The sequence below is a fragment of the Arabidopsis thaliana genome, chromosome 3 (genome assembly GCF_000001735.4).
Source record: "Arabidopsis thaliana chromosome 3, partial sequence".
Lineage (NCBI taxonomy): Eukaryota > Viridiplantae > Streptophyta > Magnoliopsida > Brassicales > Brassicaceae > Arabidopsis > Arabidopsis thaliana.
In genome coordinates, this window is record NC_003074.8 from 17,691,727 (window position 1) to 17,713,014 (window position 21,288).

General features: G+C 34.6%; 4 protein-coding genes and 2 long non-coding RNA genes across 7 annotated transcripts; 4 read left to right on the forward strand and 2 right to left on the reverse strand.

Moving 5' to 3' along the window:
- Positions 1 to 939: 939 nt before the first annotated feature.
- Positions 940 to 6,273, forward strand: HA4 (H[+]-ATPase 4; the record flags this gene model as incomplete). 2 transcript variants are annotated; one of them, NM_114664.4, is made up of 20 exons in its annotated part: positions 940 to 1,110; positions 1,285 to 1,354; positions 1,428 to 1,547; positions 1,657 to 1,755; positions 1,837 to 1,974; positions 2,121 to 2,255; positions 2,399 to 2,578; positions 2,723 to 3,169; positions 3,265 to 3,387; positions 3,485 to 3,589; positions 3,685 to 3,829; positions 3,982 to 4,146; positions 4,225 to 4,463; positions 4,556 to 4,588; positions 4,685 to 4,766; positions 4,877 to 5,037; positions 5,146 to 5,331; positions 5,438 to 5,620; positions 5,701 to 5,879; positions 5,979 to 6,273. In NM_114664.4, exons 2-20 carry the CDS (start codon positions 1,289 to 1,291, stop codon positions 6,073 to 6,075), a joined length of 2,883 nt encoding a protein of 960 aa, NP_190378.2. In that variant the 5' UTR covers positions 940 to 1,110; positions 1,285 to 1,288. The 2 variants fall into 2 exon arrangements, with proteins under 2 accessions (NP_190378.2, NP_001325714.1); NM_001339341.1 differs by lacking the exon at positions 940 to 1,110 and adding an exon at positions 1,127 to 1,169 and having other exon boundaries at positions 5,979 to 6,075.
- GTR1 (Major facilitator superfamily protein) lies at positions 6,216 to 9,197 on the reverse strand. Its single transcript, NM_114665.4, has 4 exons — positions 8,829 to 9,197; positions 8,045 to 8,262; positions 7,411 to 7,964; positions 6,216 to 7,321 (listed from the first exon to the last, which is right to left on the reverse strand). The coding sequence occupies exons 1-4, from the start codon at positions 9,043 to 9,045 to the stop codon at positions 6,400 to 6,402; spliced, it is 1,911 nt and encodes a 636-aa protein (NP_566896.2). The 5' UTR covers positions 9,046 to 9,197; the 3' UTR covers positions 6,216 to 6,399.
- AT3G07835 lies at positions 6,478 to 6,801 on the forward strand. The gene has a single exon (NR_141359.1). It is a non-coding gene; the product is annotated as an other RNA (long non-coding RNA).
- Positions 9,198 to 10,996: 1,799 nt separating the features above from the next.
- AT3G07845 lies at positions 10,997 to 11,269 on the forward strand. Its single transcript, NR_141360.1, has one exon. It is a non-coding gene; the product is annotated as an other RNA (long non-coding RNA).
- Positions 11,270 to 16,191: 4,922 nt separating this feature from the next.
- Positions 16,192 to 17,192, reverse strand: AT3G47965 (uncharacterized protein). Its single transcript, NM_202672.2, has 2 exons — positions 16,953 to 17,192; positions 16,192 to 16,473 (listed from the first exon to the last, which is right to left on the reverse strand). Exons 1-2 carry the CDS (start codon positions 16,981 to 16,983, stop codon positions 16,370 to 16,372), a joined length of 135 nt encoding a protein of 44 aa, NP_974401.1. The 5' UTR covers positions 16,984 to 17,192; the 3' UTR covers positions 16,192 to 16,369.
- A 1,241-nt stretch (positions 17,193 to 18,433) lies between these two features.
- AT3G47980 (Integral membrane HPP family protein) lies at positions 18,434 to 21,220 on the forward strand. The gene is made up of 5 exons (NM_114667.5): positions 18,434 to 19,078; positions 19,776 to 19,909; positions 20,034 to 20,181; positions 20,670 to 20,776; positions 20,864 to 21,220. Exons 1-5 carry the CDS (start codon positions 18,751 to 18,753, stop codon positions 20,903 to 20,905), a joined length of 759 nt encoding a protein of 252 aa, NP_190381.3. The 5' UTR covers positions 18,434 to 18,750; the 3' UTR covers positions 20,906 to 21,220.
- The last annotated feature ends 68 nt before the right edge of the window (positions 21,221 to 21,288 follow it).

A 21,288-nucleotide genomic window follows, 5' to 3' on the forward strand; every position in this document is an offset into this window, starting at 1 on the left:
TTATAGCTTCTAGGTAATCCCTCAAAGAGTGGCTCCTCCCATAATTAGTCCCTTAGTATGGATGAGCGTATGATGAGTATGACGAATAAGAAACCTTAGTTAATTGGTTTGATTATGCTCTAATTATCTTTTCTTGCACGCTTCTTTATCTCTTGACCCATTCACAAAGATTAGTTAATTAGTCAGAGAAATTAAAATATATATATATATATATTTTAAGAAACTGTGTACATATATATCTTCTTTTTACTTCATTGATCTTTGGTCAAATATTGTTGACTGAATGCTAAGTACCGATAGAGGATAATTATGATTCTCAATTTCTCATCATATATAGTAATAAACTATCAATATCTCTTTACAACTTCGCCTTAAAACGCTAAAAAGCTTTTGGATCTTGTCTTTGGAGTCTTTTGGATCATTTTGGATAAAAGATGCGGCCAAATAAAAAAAGGAAATCAGAGATATAAGATTTGATATGTAATACAATTTTTAACAAATAGAGAAAACAATTAAGTAGTTAAAACACCTTACCAAAAAAAAAATTAAGTAGTTAAAACAATACAATATAGTGGATCAAAGGAGAGTTACAGGAAAAATTTCCGAGTATTTTTATATATCGTTTTTGTATCAATTACATTAGATGCAGTATATCTCGTATCATAGTAATAAGGATTACCAATCCAAAGTGTAGGATGAAAAAATTGTAATCAGTGTTGTCCCTAATAGTACTATCCGTACGTATCCATGTGCTTTCTTGGTAGGTAATATATTAAATAACATTCGATATCTTTACCGGCATTTTTATTAAGCTGCCTGGTTAGTAGTAAGTACGCCATTAATAGTAATCTCTTTAATTGGTCTCTAAATACACTTTTATACTATTTCCCTATTAAAATAAGGCTTTTATGTTTGTTCGCCTGACGCTTGAAAAAATCCGTCAAAAGAAAGAAAATTGAGTCTTATTTGTTGACTGTGTCTCATAATAAGGTAGTGCCACTACTACTATAGCGGTTTTATCATCTTCTACGCTTCGATTTCGTCGTCCTCCTCCCAACAAAGTTTGTTAGGAAACGAATACTCGAACAGCCATTTCTTCTCTATTTCTCGGTACGGAGTTTCATCCGTTAAGCTTTCCGATTGTTCCGTTTCTGGTCAACTATTTTGGTGTAATTTTGGATTTTCCTTTGTTGTTTCGCTTCTTTTTATTGTTGCTTGAGTTCTATCACTATGCTTTCATGGAGAATTCTTGGATAATCATGCTGGTGTTTTATTTCGGTGCAGTGCGATGACGACGACTGTGGAGGACAATCGCGAGGTCCTCGAGGCTGTTTTGAAAGAAGCGGTCGATCTGGTACATATTTTCTTTAGTAAATTTGTGAAACTTTGTAAGGGAAAATGGTCTGAGATTGTGTTTAAATTTCCAGGAAAATGTGCCAATTGAAGAAGTATTTGAGAATCTGAGATGTAGCAAGGAAGGTCTCACTACACAAGCTGCTGATGAAAGACTTGCTCTCTTTGGCCATAACAAACTCGAAGAGAAAAAGGTTACTAAGTTTGATTTTGCTGATATTCTGAAAGTTTGGGTTTTTGCTACTGAATGTGTTTTATGTATTGTGCTGAAGTAGACAACCGCTATTTTTATCTTTTTTGAAGGAAAGCAAATTCCTTAAGTTTTTAGGCTTTATGTGGAACCCTCTTTCCTGGGTGATGGAAGCTGCTGCTATTATGGCTATTGCGCTTGCTAATGGAGGAGTAAGCTATTTTCTTAACTCTTACTTTGTACTTGTTTTGATATCTTTTTTTAGTTTTTGTTCTTGATAATGTTTGTATCAGGGAAAACCTCCTGATTGGCAAGACTTTGTTGGTATTATCACTCTGCTTGTGATTAACTCCACCATCAGTTTCATTGAGGAGAACAATGCAGGAAACGCTGCAGCTGCTCTCATGGCCCGTCTAGCCCCGAAAGCAAAGGTTCTATATGCTTATTTTCAATTGTTTCTTATAACCGAGTTTTTTTATGTTTTTTGTTTGTTTATGTGTTTTGCTTTGTTGGATACTCTCTTTAACTCATTTGGTTGACCATTTGATTTTTCCTTATGTTAAATGTATATGTGAAGGTTCTTCGAGATGGAAGGTGGGGTGAGCAGGATGCTGCGATTCTCGTTCCCGGTGATATAATCAGCATCAAGCTTGGGGATATCGTCCCAGCTGATGCACGCCTTCTCGAGGGTGATCCCCTTAAGATCGATCAGGTTTGGAAACTGATCATCAGTATTCATTAGTGTCAATCTTAGTCACCTCGGATGTCTAGAGAATAGTGTCTGATTCTCTTAAGCTTTTGTTACTTATCAAATTATAGTTATTTTGCTGAAGCTTTTAAGAAATTGCTGTGTAGTCTGCTCTTACTGGTGAATCTCTACCAGTAACCAAAAGTTCTGGAGATGGTGTCTATTCCGGTTCTACATGCAAACAAGGAGAGATCGAAGCAGTTGTTATCGCAACTGGCGTCCATACCTTTTTTGGAAAGGCTGCTCACCTTGTTGATACGACAAACCAAATTGGTCATTTCCAACAGGTATGTGTTATTTCATTCCCTTTACTAGCGATTCTTGTTTAACACACCCACATTCTCATTTTTGAACTCGCTTCAACTATCATGGACTTTGTTCAACTGGAACAAACCAATATTATTTTTGAATTTATTCAAACATGTGCACAGGTTTTAACTGCAATTGGGAACTTTTGCATCTGCTCTATTGCTGTGGGGATGCTCATTGAGATTGTCGTGATGTACCCTATTCAACACCGAGCATACCGCCCTGGGATTGATAACCTTCTTGTGCTTCTCATTGGTGGAATTCCAATTGCCATGCCTACAGTTCTGTCTGTGACCATGGCAATTGGCTCCCACAGACTATCTCAGCAGGGAGCTATCACTAAGAGAATGACGGCGATTGAGGAAATGGCTGGCATGGACGTTCTTTGCAGTGACAAGACGGGCACTTTGACATTGAATAAACTTACTGTTGACAAAAATCTGATTGAAGTTTTCATGAAAGGAGTGGATGCAGATACTGTTGTCCTGATGGCAGCTCGAGCCTCCAGACTAGAGAACCAAGATGCTATAGATGCTGCTATAGTCGGGATGCTGGCAGATCCTAAAGATGTATTTGGTTTCACTGAACTGCATTCTAAGATTTATTAAGCTTCCTTTGTTTTCTGTTTATTTCTTTGGCGCTTATGGTCAACCGTTTTCTGTAGGCACGAGCTGGTATCCAGGAGGTTCACTTTCTTCCTTTCAATCCTACTGATAAGAGAACGGCTCTGACATATATTGACAATGAGGGTAACACACATAGAGTGAGCAAAGGTGCTCCTGAGCAAGTAAGCTCTTTATCGCCAGTTGTGCCTATATTTTACTAATTTTCAATTTTTAGTTAGAGCATAGTCTGAACAGTTACCTTCTGTGAAAATGTTTCAGATCTTAAATCTTGCACACAATAAATCAGAGATTGAGCGGAGAGTTCATGCTGTTATTGATAAGTTCGCTGAAAGGGGTCTGCGATCTCTTGCTGTGGCGTACCAGGTCAATTGGTGATCTACTTTCCAAGATTCTTAAGATATTGAGTCACAGCAATTTGATATAAAGTTCAAGGTTGAAAAGGTTTTGTACTTTTGCAGGATGTTCCTGAAGGGAGGAAGGATAGTGCTGGAGGTCCTTGGCAATTTGTGGGTCTCATGCCTCTTTTTGATCCGCCTAGGCATGACAGTGCTGAGACGATAAGAAGGGCTTTAAATCTTGGTGTGAGTGTTAAAATGATCACAGGTGAAAAACATTTCGTAGCATTTAGTGAATTTCCATTTCATATTGATATTTCAGTCTGATCCTTATAGCATTTATCCTTGTCAAGTTGTCATTTTGACATTTCTTGTCAAGATAAAATTTATCCTTGCTAAAGGCTTGAGGCTTCTCTATAGGGGATCAACTGGCTATAGGAAAAGAGACTGGGCGCCGTTTGGGGATGGGAACCAACATGTACCCCTCATCCGCTTTACTTGGACAGAACAAGGATGAGTCGATAGTTGCTTTACCTGTCGATGAGCTCATAGAGAAAGCTGATGGCTTTGCGGGTGTCTTCCCTGGTAAATTCATGTACTTCTGAAACTAGTTCCAGCATCTATAAACAGAATTTCTCACTTATGCCCAAGGGTTTTCTGCAGAGCATAAATATGAGATAGTGAAGCGATTACAAGCCAGGAAACATATATGTGGAATGACGGGTGATGGTGTAAATGATGCTCCTGCTCTTAAAAAGGCTGACATAGGCATTGCAGTTGCTGATGCCACTGATGCAGCTCGTAGCGCATCGGATATTGTTCTTACTGAACCTGGTCTTAGCGTTATCATCAGTGCTGTTTTGACCAGTCGTGCTATCTTCCAGAGAATGAAAAATTATACTGTGAGTGCCATATTTCTTTGAAATCTCAAATCATTGAGGCCTCATGACAATTTCCTTTTAACTTTTGTTGGTTTTCATGTTTTACTGGACAGATCTACGCAGTCTCCATCACAATCCGTATTGTTGTATGTTACGATTCAGTTTTTTGGGTTTTCCTACTCATTTCTCTTTTACTGTTACCACTAATATTCTGACTGCTTTGTACACTTTTACCGATTCAGCTGGGCTTTATGCTTCTGGCTCTCATATGGCAGTTTGACTTCCCACCTTTCATGGTCCTTATCATTGCCATTCTTAATGATGGTTCATTTCTTATTTCCTCTTTTTCTCGATCATAATTAGACTTTCAGAGTTTTCTATTAGTTCCTCTAGACTCTGATATACCAATGAACTCTTGTGGAATTGACGTTTAGGTACGATCATGACAATATCAAAGGACAGGGTGAAACCTTCCCCTCTTCCAGATAGCTGGAAGCTTTCTGAGATTTTTGCTACCGGTGTTGTCTTTGGCAGTTACATGGCCATGATGACCGTTATATTTTTCTGGGTTTCATACAAAACCGATTTCTTCCCGGTACATTTTCTCTCCTCTCCGTCACTTGTGTTTATCTCGTTGGTTTTATTTGCTTTGTTAATTCTTTCACTAACAGCTAATCTCAGCTTTTCTTACTTGAAACTTCAGAGAACTTTTGGAGTTGCGACACTTGAGAAAACTGCTCATGATGATTTCCGAAAGCTTGCCTCAGCCATATACCTGCAAGTCAGTATTATCAGTCAGGCACTTATCTTTGTGACCCGATCGCGAAGCTGGTCTTTTGTGGAACGTCCCGGGATATTTCTTATGATTGCCTTTATCCTCGCTCAGTTGGTAATTCCGGAAGTTTGTTAACTGTGTGATCAGTACACAATGAGAACCTCAAAAGTTATGAGCTTTGGGTCTAATTATATGAATTTTTGTTTTGCTTCCAAAACAGGTGGCTACTCTAATTGCAGTCTATGCAAATTGGAGCTTTGCTGCGATAGAAGGAATAGGTTGGGGATGGGCCGGGGTCATTTGGCTCTATAACATCATATTCTACATCCCCCTTGATTTCATCAAATTCTTCATCCGCTACGCTCTTAGTGGCAGAGCCTGGGATCTTGTTATCGAACAAAGGGTATGTTATTAGGAACACAAATAGCTTTTGTGCCACTTTATACATTAAAGTTTCTTATCGGGTTTCTTGCATTTTCATAGGTTGCGTTCACAAGGCAAAAAGATTTTGGGAAAGAACAAAGAGAGCTGCAATGGGCTCACGCACAAAGAACGCTCCATGGTCTACAAGCACCAGATACTAAGATGTTCACAGATCGAACCCATGTCAGTGAACTTAACCAAATGGCTGAAGAAGCCAAGAGGAGAGCTGAAATTGCTAGGTAAAGTAACTCAAAGCCAAATCTTCTCCAGCTTTTTGAACATAACAAAAGAACATTTTTTCATCGTCTTCTCTCTGTCTACTGCTCTCTTCTTTATAGGTTGCGTGAACTTCACACGCTCAAGGGCCATGTTGAATCAGTGGTGAGACTCAAAGGACTCGACATAGAAACCATTCAACAAGCTTACACTGTCTGAGAAAGTGAGTGCAAGCTGATTTCAGTTGGGTCATGAAGGTTGTGTCTGTAGTTAATACATACATATTGCATATAAATATCGAATCCTCGTAGCCTTCTTTTAGCGGTTTGTTATGTTCTGTTCTGTTGTGGTGATGAAAGAAGAAACAGAAACTTCGTACGGAGGTTGAAATTAGCAACAAAAAACTTATTTTACAATACATGTCTACAAAGATGAAGTGATTTTCTTCTTCAATTAATCTATAAAAGTACAACAAGGTTGATTTCGGGTGAAGAAAAACTACGGAGATTGAAGTAGAATACCAAAAATATATAAGTTTCCAGATCAGACAGAGTTCTTGTCTTGTAGCTGCTGTTGCTTGGTTTCTTCTTCATTGGTCTCAATCTCAGTGATGTCTTCATCATTACCTCCTTTGTATCTATACCATCTAGCCATCAACAAGAAGTAAGCCATGTTAACAACCATGAGTCCTGTGAGCATGAAGTAGAAGTAATCCAATTTCGCTTTGTTCAGATCCTCAGCTAACCAATTCCCTGAAGGTGAATGCGCGGTTGTTCGATGAACAGTTGATATCAAGAAGCTAGCGAGGTAGCTCGAAACCCCTGCACCGACATAAAAGATAGAACCCGCGAAGCTCTTCATGTTTTCAGGAAACTGCTTGTAGTAAAACTCCATTTGTCCAATGGCAGCAAAAGCTTCTGCTATGCCTGCAAGTGTAAGCTGCGGAATCAGCCACAACGCTGACATTGATGAGATTTCTCCTGTCCGAGGCGCCATCCCGAGTGTCGGTTTGGTCAATGCAAAGTTTCTTCTCCTTTCCTCTATAAACCCGGAAACTAATAAACTCATTATCGCAAATGTAAACCCAGCTCCGATTCTTTGTAAGAGTGATATACCGGTTTCTAACCCGGTCACTCTTCTGAGCGACGGGACAAGTACACGGTCGTAGAATATGATGAAAACTGTCATGCCAGTCATCAAGAACACTACATAGGTGGCCGCAGGAATCCTGAAGCCACCAGAACCTAATCGTCGGTCGCTCTGGAGCGCTTGGAAGACCGGATAAGTCATTTGTATAGTTATTGCAAGGTAGTATATCGTGGATGCAAACCAGATTGGAATCACTCTTACAATGCATTTCACTTCTTCCACTTGCTGCAACGTGCATAGTTTCCATGGATCGGAAGCCGTTCCATCGGAGTTCAACTTCTCCTCGGGGGTCATAATTGCTGCTTTGTCTAGAAATCTGGCAACATAATAAACAAACATTTTTCAGCAAAACAAAAGCCAGAAACATAAAGCAAGAGAACCAAGAATAAGTAGATATCAATTTACCTGAACTGGTCGGTGTATTTTAGAGTAGTATTTGCATAGTTAGACGGGATATGGTTGTAAAGATTGACCCAAGGCTGCTTAACCGGCTTCAAACCTCGTTTCTTGATCGCGGCTGCTATAACACGAGCAATACCAGCCAATGGACTACCCGAGGCTTTCACTTTTACATACAATCTATCGCCAGCAAAGAAAATCACACACGCCAAGAACATAAGAGCCACCGGAATGATCAAACCGATTGTCCAACTCACATTTGACTGGATATACACAACTGCTGTGAGCGAGATGATCTGCGCGAACGTGAAAGTGAAGAAATACCAGTTGAAGAAACTGTTGATCCCTTTCTTTCCTGATTCGGATTTGGGGTTGAACTGATCAGCACCAAACGCTAAATTACACGGTCTGATACCACCAGCGCCTACCACAAGAAAGCCTAAACCCATGAGCAGAAACAGTATCTGTCCCACACTTGGCCCTTCGCACGAGATTTTGTTTCCGCAAGCAACGGGGTGCAACGACGGAATTGCAGCAGTAAGTAGTATCACAAACGATCCCTACAGAGATGAAAAATGGTTTAGAAAACATTGGCGAAAACGAAACCGGAGTCATGAAAGATTATATATAAAAGTAGTACCAGAAAACAAGCGATGACAGCGACACTGAGAGTCTTGTAGCGACCAAAGTAAGTGTCGCAAAGAAAGGCAGCAATAAAAGTCCCGAAATTGATTGTACCACTAAAGGCATTGATGATAGTTGCAGCTGTGTAGCTCTTAAGGTTGAATACAGAAGTTAGGTACACAAGAAGGTTTGATAATGTCCCTATGATCCCAAGCTTCTCAAATGTCTCATTACCTACAATAGCAAATTAATGATAAGAAATTAAGAATACAGTTACAGTTTTTTTTTTACATTTAATGTACAAGGAAACACACAAATCAAAGTTTGGACTTCCAATGTTCTGACTTTGGTTCACATGAAACTTTATAACTGTTTTGTAACTCCCATAAACTAATTTTGTCTTATCCAGAAATTCACAAAAATCTTATCTACTTTTTTCAGAAACTTAACTGCATGATTTAAAGTCTCTGTTTTTTGTGTTAAAGATTTCAAAAGTCTCTTTGAAAATAAAATGAAAACAATTGTAAAAAATATAATTTCCATTAGACAGATCTGTAAGATTATCTGGGTTTCATTGTTTCAACGAAATCTCAGTTTTAAAACCAATTTCACTTCGAAATCTCAGAGAAAGAACTCCAAATTCGAGATTTTTGACAGAGTCAAGTCAAAGAGAAGAGAAAAGAAACGAAATTTAAAAACATCACGGACAAAATGTTACACTTCCCTAAAATCCGACAAAGCACCCCAAAAGAAAAAAATGATGTCTGAATTAGACACAAACAAGTAAAAAGGAGCGTTACCAATGATAAAAGGCATGACTTTCCATCCTCTATAAACGATTTTTCTCTGCTCTTCCTCGAAAGAATCGACCACATCGGTGTTAGTCGTCGTAGTAGATGGCTCAACCTCAAGAGGCTTTCTCTCCATAGTATCAACCTGTGTGTAATGATTGGTGTTGTTGTTGTTATGATTCTTATCTCTTCTGTCTCTATGGTTAAGAATGACTCTGCTCTTCATGTCAAGCTTCTCCGCTCAATTATATATAGTGGTGGAATCAAACGAGTGGATTTTGTCGGAATCTGGGCAAAGGGGGAAAAATGAAAATAAAGAATGGTGTGAATTTGGCTGTGAAAGATAGAGACATCTGTCTCTGAGTGACTCATTTTCATTTATTACTTTCCCTTTAACGTTTCTTTTTAATGTGTGGGCTGAGTTAGCTGGATTTAGGTAGGCCCATTTTTACACTAGTAAGTCAATATATTGTTTCAAAAGTCAATTATTTTATATATTAGTTTTTTGTTTAATGAGATATGTATGTTTACATTACACCAAGTTTATGATTTCAGATTTCTGTAGTCAAATTTTTCGATCGAATTATTATATTATATATGTCAAACCTATCAATTTAATAATTTTAGGTTTCGGTTGCGTAAAAGAAAAACTAGGTTTCGTTTTTTTTTTCTCTCTAAAATCTACTAGCATTTATAATTTACGAATAAAGTCAACATACTTTCTAATTTATGTTCTTTGTAGCTATTTCAAAAAAAATCCCTTCTTTTATGGGGGAATTTCAAAAATATCCAAGTAATATGTTTTTTAAATAACCGCATATATTGTATATTTTCAATTATGTATAACGATATATAAGATTTTTTATAAAAAAAAAATTTAAATACAAGATTTTCTAAATGAATTATAAGATTTTATAAATATGAATGATTATTCAACCACTATAAGCCGTCACAGACATTAAATATATTATTTTTGAAATATGTATAATTGAAAATGGACAACACATATGGTCAATTTTAAAATATATATATATATATATATATATATACACATAGTAAAAATGGTATATTTCTAAAAAAATTCTAGTTTTATGGATAAAGAATTTAAAATTTTATAAGTATCAAAAACTAAACAAGAATAATGAATAATTAGTTTTAATGTAAGTTATGCATGTAATTTACTTTTAATATATATGATCCACATGCATGTGCAGTGATAATAATTATAAGTCGGTAGGTGTCTGTATAAAAGATCTAGAGCCAGCCTCTCTTTTTCCCAGCTAATCCTAATTAAAAACACATTTCTCTTGTATATATAAATATCTATAAAGTGTATTGTTCTATGTTTACCCTACTCCCGTAAATCAAAAATATATATATATATGAATGTCTTCTCAAATAACTTTTGCCGATCCCAAAAACATCGAACTACCCGAAATACACATTTGGCAAGACATCATTTTGTGCTATCAGTCGACTTTATGCTTTTGAACTAATCTTAAAGGTAGATCACGCCCGTCTAGAGGACATATACGTTTGTTACAATATGAATGCATATTGCCATCTTCTCTTACAATTTAATGTTGGAGACATTTGGCTACTGACTAAGACCCAGTTGACCGACCAAATTGCACATTTGTACGTATACCTGCATGGGGGTGGGGGTAAAGCGATAGAGGTTGCTTTGGATATTTGGTTTCCAAAATTACCAATGGGGTAGAAAAAAGACTATAAATTAAAATAAATAATTAATTACTTATCGGTTCATAAATTTCATAAGATTCCGTTCATAAATGGATGATTACATATGTAAAGACAAGAGGCAAAGGGTCCACTTTAGTTACTTCACATTTATTGAGGTTATTATTGATGTGATTTCGAAGTTTGGCATATATGATGAGTATTGCAGTCCACAGAATTTGCTAGTTTTAATCAAAAACCTAAACACACACATGCTTAGGGGAAATGATACCAAAAAAACACCTAGCATTTGCCAAAACAATATCTAACTAGCTATCTCATTGGATATTTACGCTAGAGTTTTTACATATAATATTTGCCATCTTAACACCATCCTAATTCACAGTTAGAAACACCGTTCAGTTTCTGTTTCAGTAAAAAAAAATCATCAAATCAAAACCCTAATTGAAGCAAAATCCAACTTCTATATATTTCATCCCTTTTTCCTCCACCGATCTCTCTCAGTTTCTCGCCAGTCTAAGAACCAAGATCTAATAAGCTTTGGTAAAATCATGTGGTAAAAACATTTGGCTATGTTTTTGTTTCATTGTTTTTTTCTGTTTCCATCGCAAATATATAGAGGAAGCTTTCCTGTTCCAATAATTTCTAGAATAACTTTCTCTTTAATTGTCGTGTCTTTTTCTTTCTAATTAATTACTGCGTCTAGTCCAGAAGTTTTGATTTGAGTTGCTCTTGTTTGTTGGAGCTCATAATTAATAATTACTCTCACTTTTTCGTAATATATGATCCGATAGGTGAAACCTTAGAAGATCGTCCAGCTAAACATGTTGTGTCCTCTTTCGAATTCTCGAAAGATTCCTCTAAATTATTCAATAGTATGTTTCACTGAGTGATTTTTATTCGCTCATAATTGTCTATAATCTATTATAATACTTGCTAGGCATAGACGATGACAAGTCATTGTTGTTGACAAAGCTGTGGACCCAGGATCTTATCTACACAACATTTGTTTCACTAAATTGATTCTCATATCCTCTTAAGTCTTTATTTGAGTTCAAGATAAACAAAAAAAAAAAAGATAAACAAATCTTCCTGATAAGCAGAATATCTAGATGAATACTTAGTATTTAAAATTATAGTTTTCATACGTGTAGATTGTTGTGCAAGATGAATCGTATACATTATAAAGTCCTAAACTCCGTTATTAAGCCGACCCAAAATAAAGTCATAGATATAACCAGTGTTTTCTTCCTTTTCAATTAGGTTTTGACTTGAAAGATCCCAACTCCAAATTATTTTGTAGTACAGTGTTCACACTAAACATTTGCTTCTTCTTTTTTTAATGCACACAAATATACATTACTTTAAACTAAAAAAAAAATAACAATTCAAGGAAGACTTCATGGCATTGCAGACCAAAAAGAACCTGGCTGCACATGCATGTAAGAAAATTAATATGGACTTCAGACCAAGAAACTGATGTTCTTAAAAATTATACAAAGATAGTTCTGGATTAGGGATTCTATTTTTATTTTTGCATGCTTCCAGTTCATTTCTCATTTAAATTCAACTACATAAATACCAGTTATTTTTCCTTATAAGTGGAGTCTACATATTTAAATAAATAAAAAGCAATGCCCAATTCTATTTAGAATTCCAACAAACTGGCCTGAACAAGAAATTTATTTGTAAGAGAGAAAAAAAGGGTGTACGATGGGAAGCATTGCAAAAAGTTATAATTTAGCAGACTTTTCAATAGGTTTATACAATAATATATAATGATATTTTTCTAATCTTTGAAAACAACACTGTTATACTAATATATGTACGTGTTGGATATACGTGGACCACAAAAACACATGTTTTATGGTGTACGTATGTATACAGTGTACACACGTGTTTTTTATTGTGAAAATTATGAGAGAGTTATTGTAATAAAATAGTACTCCATAATCCATATACCTACCAACTAAGTCCGTATCATATGTGAAAAGTGAACAATGGTTTAGGAGGTGATGACTAAATAGTATGGTCCGGTTCGGTTAAATAACTCAAATATGAACTCGTAATAATTTGGACTGGTTAGATTTTGGCATCCTTTTATAATTACGTTTGCTAAAGAATGTACGTTTCGGTGTAATATATGCATGAAAAAAGAAAAACAAAAACTAAATCGAGAAAGAATTCAGTTCAGTTGGGTTGTCATTATACGAAGAAACTAATCAATACAAGCAAACAAGAAAAAAAAACATATATGAAAATAGAAGAGGTGGTTATGATGATGATGATGATGATGATGATGATGATGTATGTCCATATTACCATATACTTCCTACTTTTTGGGGTTTGACGCGGTTTATTTGGAAATTAGTGATTTGATCAAGTTGTAGAAAGCAACACAACTATCTACACAAGTCAACCTTCTCATGCTAATTATCCACGTCACGGGTTTGAACCTTTTAGTCTAATTCACGCGGTCAATCATTGGATAGTGTGGACTGTGGATAGTGGACGATGGTTAGTGGATGCACTAGATGGTTAGTGGATGCACTAACCAAAATTGAAAACTGAACCGAACCCAAAAACTAAACGATATTCCAATCCTTGTCAATCATTTAAAAGCGTAGGCCACGTTTTTTTTTGTTTTTTTTTATATGCCTATTTTTATATTTTATGAGTTGGACCGGCAAGCCTGAAGAAATCAGTGGGATGAAGAGAAATTTACTTTATATATTAACATTTTAAACATTTATAAACTTGGTGTCAAATTCTGAATGAAGAAAATCTCAATGGAATGGAACTGTATGGTTTTTGTCTAATCTCTTAAGATATTTAAAGTCTTAACTACGTGTCTATTCGTTATATTGGATGTTTGTGTTTTTTTGGCGGTTTAATTTTCATTGTTGAATTGGACTACAACACTAAATTTGGTCCAACACTTGACTTATAGTTTACATATAATTGACTTTCCATGTTCACATCATAAATATGAGCCATTCGATTTCAATATCGCTTTTGTATGTATAAATGAATAAAAATATAGCTCAACCTTACTTTACGAGGTCGTGTAGCAAACAAAAAACAAGTTGCCTTTTTCATTATTGGGCCGGCAAGTGCTACATGCACTCTCCGCGTACAATTACGTTCTTAATTCTCACGTTTTTATTTGTTGCAAAGTTAAATATTTGTTTGTTGCAAATATAACTGTATTATATAGTCCATAAAATTTGTATATAATATTCATTCCGAGAATTTTTTTTCATGAGAAAAAAAGACACTAATATTAATATATATAGTGCAAGATATATTTACATACACCGCTCTCCCATATTGGTGAATTTGTCCAAAAAAGATTTTACATGAATATGTTCAGGGATTGTTTGTCCCATTCTGTTTTACGACTTTTTTTTTATTTCTTTTTTTTTGCGATACATTGTTTTCGGCATAAATTATGGTGTTTCAATCATATACAACACCCACATCTTTACCACACAATTCCATTTAAAATAAACGTTTTAATTTTCGCGAAAAGTAACAATTATTATCGGTATAGTTATGTCATTGAAATACATACAAAAAGCACATAATACCTACAAATCCGTTTCTAATCAATATTACTGCGTAAAGCTTAAAAGCTTTTATCATTATTTTATTTTAAGTTTCTTCAAAAGGTACGCATTATAGACTACATTGGTCAAGAAATCAATAATTTCGCATTACAAAAATGTGTTGTAAGAGATCAACACGCAGGCAGGCACTAGTACTAGTTTAAATTGTATACTATGTCAAACACGATATTTAATTCTTTACTGCGTCAGGCGAAACATGTTCAAAATGTGTTATACATCGGAATTTTTAAGCGTCTTCAAATTCAAAGAGTAATATATGTCGACGAAGACCTAAGTAAATAAGTGGATATAATCTGATTGGTAAGTCTCAGTCACTATATATGTGCTAAAGTTTATAAGTTTTTAGTGCTGCAAATGGTATAATTTTGGGCGGATGAGGTGGTTGAGCCATATTTTTCATCGTTCACACCCGACTAGATTAATTAGTGGACGGTTCGAGCACTCTTTTTTTTTTTTTTTTGTTATTTGCGTGTTTTATTTTTATTTTTTAACACGATAGTTACATGTATTTTTATGGATTATTTTTATGTATTTTAAGATATTGATAAGCTGAGAAAGGTTGGTCGCAGCTCTGTTATTTATTAGTTGACACCAATGGAAAATACTGATACGATATTAGGAGGATTTTCTTCTGCGTAGTTTTTTTTCGAACTTGGTTGGGTTTTAAATTGATTGCTCGCCGGATATTTTACTTGTCTATTCACAGTCTTCAAAAACTATAATTACTATGTATATATTTCACATTTTCTTATTTTTCAACTTATAATTTTGCATATGAGCTTTAGAATAAATAAAACAAATTTAATGATGTAGATGTTTTCCTTTGATACTTGGACAAGAGACTTTTAAGAAGTTTAATTTAATTTGTTCTAGAATGTAGTTTAGGACCAATGTCCTGGAAACAAAATTATGGTGCCGCCATTTTCCGCAAAGTGATAATTATTGAGTATTGACCCAAATAAAATTATTAACCGTTATAAAATAAAAAATACTACAGTCTAAACAACATTAGACCATACAAGTTTAAATATTTTATCAAACGGCAATTTCAACCTAATGGGGACGTCCCACAATGAATCACCACAATTTCTCAATATCAACTTGCTCGATGTAAAAAAGAAAAGATTGTTCGATGTAGGCTTGTCTACAAATTATATATACTCAGGAACTTAGAATTTGAAACAGTACTATTTTCATTAGATTAATTATATATAATTTTATATTGTCAAAGTGGCAATACCGATCAACTATTTCCAATAGATTAATTATATATAATTTTTAGGACAGAATTTTTTTAAAATATTCCTGTCATGATTTCCACAAATAAGAAATACAATTATAGATAGTTGATCGGTATCTTTTTAATTTAATATTAAATTATATTAAAAAAAACAAATATATAATTTAATATTAAATTCAAAAATAAATACCGATCAACTATCTATAATGGTATGATCTGTTGGTGTTTGTAGAAATCATGATAGGAATATTTTAAAAAAATATATTCTAAAACTTTCACATGTAAGCATTTTCAAAGGCCCAAAATTAAATAGATAAAAATGTTGAATGGTAATTTTTTTTCGTTCACCAAGTGTTATTAGCTCAATTGGTAAAGATTTTAGGCGAAGATTAGAGGTCGTCGGTTCGAGTGACACTTGTAACGAAACTAATATTACATGATGTGATTTCAGGTTTAAAGAAATTACGGATTTTGGCCCAAAACCATCGACACACTTGTTAGTGCGTATATTTTTTAAAACTAAATGTAACACCACCCAAGTTTTTTAAAGTATATTAAAGCCCAACCGGTATGGGCTTTGTTACCGAGTTTCACGTACATGTTCACGTAAGAGCATCCACATTGGTTGGTTTCTAATATGAGTTTCTTCAAATTGTTTATTAGTTAATTTTGATTGTTTTGTAGTTTAGAGTTTTTTGTAATTTTTATGGTTCAATGGTGAAATCTTCAAGAGGGTTTTTAAAAAAAAAAAAAAATTTAGAAAACAAAATGGTCAAGTACATAAGCTAATAGATGAAACTCATGAAATAAAACTCATTACTCGATTGTAACCAAAATGGTTAAGTTCAGACCAAACACTCACATTCATCTATTAGTCGATATGGTTGAGTTCAGACCAAACACACACATTCATCTATTAATCAATTTGGTTAAGTTCAGACCAAACACACACATTCAGTCATTAATGGATATGGTTAAGTTCAGACCAAACTCATTAATCGATAAAACTCACAACAATACATACATTTAAAGCATTTGGTCTCTTCCACAATTGATGTTGGCACCATTTCTATTCTTCCCAGTCCTGCAAAATGAAGCAAATCATGACATTAACAGATGAAACAAAACCGTAAACTACAAACATTCAGACCAAACACAAATACTCATCTCATTAATCCATAAACTGAAAACATTGAGACAAACATTCACCAAACACAAATACTCATCTCATTAATCCATAAACTGAAAACATTCAGACCAAACACAAACATTCAGACCAAACATTCAGTCTCAAAGTTATTACACATATACTAGAAGCCGAAATACTAGAAGCTAAAACTTAAAGCCGAAATATTAGAAGGTGAAGTACATTCTGACCAAACATGCAACATTCAGATAGAAACTAAAACTTAAGACAACATATTATTTATTAGCCTGTTCTTAAGCGCCATCTATATGTCAGATAAAGGCTCTGTTTTGCCACAACCATGTTTTTTGAGCAAAAATTTCAGAAAACTCGAAGTGCATTAAAAGAGATATACTTGAGACAGAGCTGGATTCTACCTCTTGGTAAGAGCTCATGAGATAGCCACATGATAGAAGCTCCTGGTGTTACAAAGAATTGAACAATATAACCACAAGATCCGGTTTGAAGTTGACTTGGTGAACAATCTCATCGTCGATCATCATTCCGGCGGTTGTATATTGAGTATATGTGGTTGCTCTCCCGATTTCATGATCAAAACGTTGGATCAAACAAATCAAGCTGAATCGCCTTTGGTATCGTCGACGGAGAAACCAAACAAAAGAGAAAGCTGAGAAAAAATTCATTTTGTTTAAAACAAACAATCTATCACAATTAGCCACGTATGCGTTTCTAATGAGTTTCCAAAAACCTAATTTTAGGAACGTTCCTAAAATTCTTGTTGAATTTTTATTTAATTTAGGCCCATTATTCTCTTAGAGACCAACTAAGAAACCCACTAAAAACTATCGATGAACTTGGTCTAAGTCTTTTTGTCTTACGTATAGATAAAAAAATTGATATGTATTGATGCAATCTGAAAAAAGATATCCATGAACCATGATGCTTTAAAAAAAGAGTTTTCTGCAAAGAAAACATTGTTTGGATTAGTCCGAGGAAACCATGAAATTTGCATAGATTATTTGCTGACTTCACTCAAGTTTTTGCTTCCTCCAATTTTTTCTTCTATGCGTTTAAGTAAACCAGTCAGATCCAATGGTAAACAATAAAATGGTCGACAGTATAAATGGGCTTTTAAGCAGAGTCTTTGGGTTTAGAAATCAGTATCTTAGTTTTGCTTCGCTTTATATGTTTTTCTATGTGATTGGTATGGGTTTGAAGGTACAAAGTACAAAACCCAAAGTCTTGGCCTTGTCTGCTTTCTCAAAATAAGTACTAATCTTGTCATAAATTTTGTTCTTATTTCGGTCAGTGAATTACTTTATAAGAAGTTATATAACGAGTAAGAATCAATTGATAGATCTTTTTAACCGGTAACTGAAGATTCGTTCCTCTTTGAGAGAAGAAGACACTAAAAAAATTTGGGTTATATTATAACTTAATTAATATACATAAATGTTATTTTAATTTATGATTGGTGTTCACGATTAGAAACATGGAACATGTGTATGCATGTGAAGGCGACAACTTCCATATACATAACAGAAATACAAATACAAATCTCTAGTAAACCAAATTAAAATAACAATAAGGAGAAATAAACTAAGTATTATATGAAGCCACACTTGTAATCCAATGACCTTTCGACTGATCAAACAGACTCACCTTTGAACCCCATTCACCTCTTATAAAGCCACTGCTTTTCTTTCTTTTTGGCATATCCACTTGCATCTATCATTTTTTATGTAAAGTCATTCCTCTGTTAATTATTACTATAATACATGTAGGTCCTTGTTCTTAATCAGATTAAATAATATCAGCTGAATAATAATTTTAAATAATTAAAGTCGGCATTTTAGAGTGGTGAAATTTGGTGACAATTATATCAAAAACTCTTCACATTTTTTAAAAAAGAAAAGACAATATCAACAACTATTACACAAGAAAAAATCATTCTGGTTCCATGCCATAAACGGTAGCATGCCCTTAGTAGTGTCAAAAAGAAAATATCCACCTTTGTATATCATTCATTTTAACTGGTGTTACATCACACCATATAATATATGTATTAACACAAATCTCAGTGTTTGTTATATCATTGTCCACTTCTTTCTCTCTTTTCTCTCTCTCTGTCATCCCTAATTAGAAAAGAAAAGAAGGGAACATATTTTTGAGTCTTTGTTGAGATATTTACATCAAAACACTCTCTCAACAACCATGGCTTCGCTTCCGGTGAAGCCTCTACCTTCCGGCCACTTACAGCTTCATAGCCGGAATCTTATTATTCCGCCATCAATGGTAACCGTTGGTTTCAAAAGGCATCACTTCTTAGGAGTCTCTTCTTATGGTTTATGTATTGATGAATCTGTAAGGCATATGAGAAGCCTAAGGTCGTCGAGCAATCGTCGGCGAGTAAGTAAAAGCGCCGGCGTGTCTATGCCGGTGGCTTCCTCTGATGATTTTCCAGCGGTTTCTTGGGAGTCTTGGAAGCCGGAAAAGACCACGGTGGCTCCGTCGCTGAGTGACGTCATCTGGCCTGCAGCAGGTAAATTAGTAGTTAAACTGAATCACTAATCTTTGCACCGGAGATATTATTATATGCTCATTTTGTTACAAATAGTCTTAGACTTTGATATAAAAAAAAATTCTTGATTGGATTTTAAGAATGATTATGAAACTCGTTTCATATCATGCAAACTACGAATCCTATATGAGATTCGAAAAAATTAAAACATTAAGGAGAAGAGATAAGAAAATGATAACATATAAAATGAGAAAACATATTATAAACTTCATTAGACAGCAGTTTTCTTTGTCCGAACACTAGGGAAGAGAGAGAGAGAGACAGAGAGATTGTGTCTCTTCTAACGACCAGATAGCTATTGATCTTAGGGTATACATGAATCTAACTGTTCGAGGTTGACCAATTCTTGAATTTAGTAAGAATCACGATTACTAATATTTATTTGTTAAATTCATTGTGAGCTTCATAATATTTATATACACATTCGAAAAAGTCATCGTCGATCATATATATATCTTTGAATGGAGGCACATATATATAAATTTATTATCTAATATTTGGTTAGAAATTTGTCAATTGTAAAGGAAACATCTATCTATAGTAGAAGTCGTGTTATCATTTCATTTATTCGAAAACATCATGCAAAATAATTGAATCACTCGGTTTATTAACCATGAATCTCTAACCGAATTATTGTCAATATTGGGAATGAGAAAAGGAGCCTTTGCGGCGATGGCGATAATGGGAAGAATAGATCAAATGCTAAACCCTAAAGGGATCTCAATGTCGGTTGCACCACTTGGTGCTGTCTCTGCCATTCTCTTCACCACTCCTTCTGCTCCTGCTGCTCGGGTAATTTCCTAAATGCTTTTTTTACAGGCGATTGAAATGAATAATTGCGAAAAATGAAGCAATAAAATGCTAGCTATTAATTGTTAATAACATGTGTTGATGGGTGCATGTGTATTTATTTCAGAAATACAATATGTTCACGGCTCAAATAGGTTGTGCAGCCATTGGAGTGTTGGCGTTCTCCGCCTTTGGGCCAAGCTGGCTAGCCCGCAGTACCGCTCTCGCCGCTTCCATCGCGTTCATGGTCATCACTCGTGCCAACCATCCGCCTGGTAATTCAATTCTATTTTTTGGAAATATAGAAATTTCATCACTAAAATATTGAGAATAATTTTCTAATATAATCCTAGCAAAAATAAATTAAAAAATTAGCGCACAGCGGATATCCTAATCTTAATATAGAATTTTGGAATGAAACATAAATAAAAATCAATTAAATAGTGATTAGGATAGTAGTAGGTCTCGAGTAGGGGTAAATTTTTCTATTTGTTCTATGCAATGGATCAAATCATAGATTCTTACTATCATGCATTTTAGGCCACTACACCTTTACGTGGAATAAAATCAGATTTTCTACATATTCACGAATTTAGCAAAAAAAAAGTTTTTGTTTGAAAGTCCTGGTTTTATGTCTAGAACAGAAAAAAAATCCAAAACTTCGGATTTCTTGTATATATCAATGTTGAGTTTTTTTTTCTTACCAAAAATAGTTTACTGATGTTTCATGTTTGTATATATATGATTTTGGAAAACACAACAGCGGCGAGTTTACCACTACTGTTTATAGACGGAGCAAAGTTGCATAAACTGAACTTTTGGTACGCATTATTCCCCGGTGCAGCCGCTTGTATCCTTCTCTGCTTCCTCGTAAGTTACCTTACGCTTTCAAAGTATGTGCTTACCTTTTTCTGCTTTCAAACCATTTGCTTAGAGGTGTTTGTAATTTTTTGGCAGCAAGCGATCGTGGGTTACTTGAAGGAAAACTTAAAATTTTGACGAATGAAAAAGGGATACGCGTTTATATTTATGTATACAAAACATATATTGGTGGAGGAGATTCTGTGAAGATTTTTTATTCATGTTTAGACGTTTACTGTAGTTGGTCGACGTTTTTCGTACGTACCCGTATATAAATGAATATATATACAAATATATATTTACGTTTCTACGAAACTTGTAATATACTTTTCTTTTCCGTTTTTGGTCTCTAAGTTTGGCTCAATTAAATTACTGAAAGAATAATGCGTATATCAATGTATTATCATACATTGTAGAATGTAGATTATATTTTCTTAGTTCTAAGAAACAATTAAAAAAAAAAAAAGGTTATATGTTACTGATGGAAAATCTTGTTTAGGTACCAGTGAACAAACTCGTGA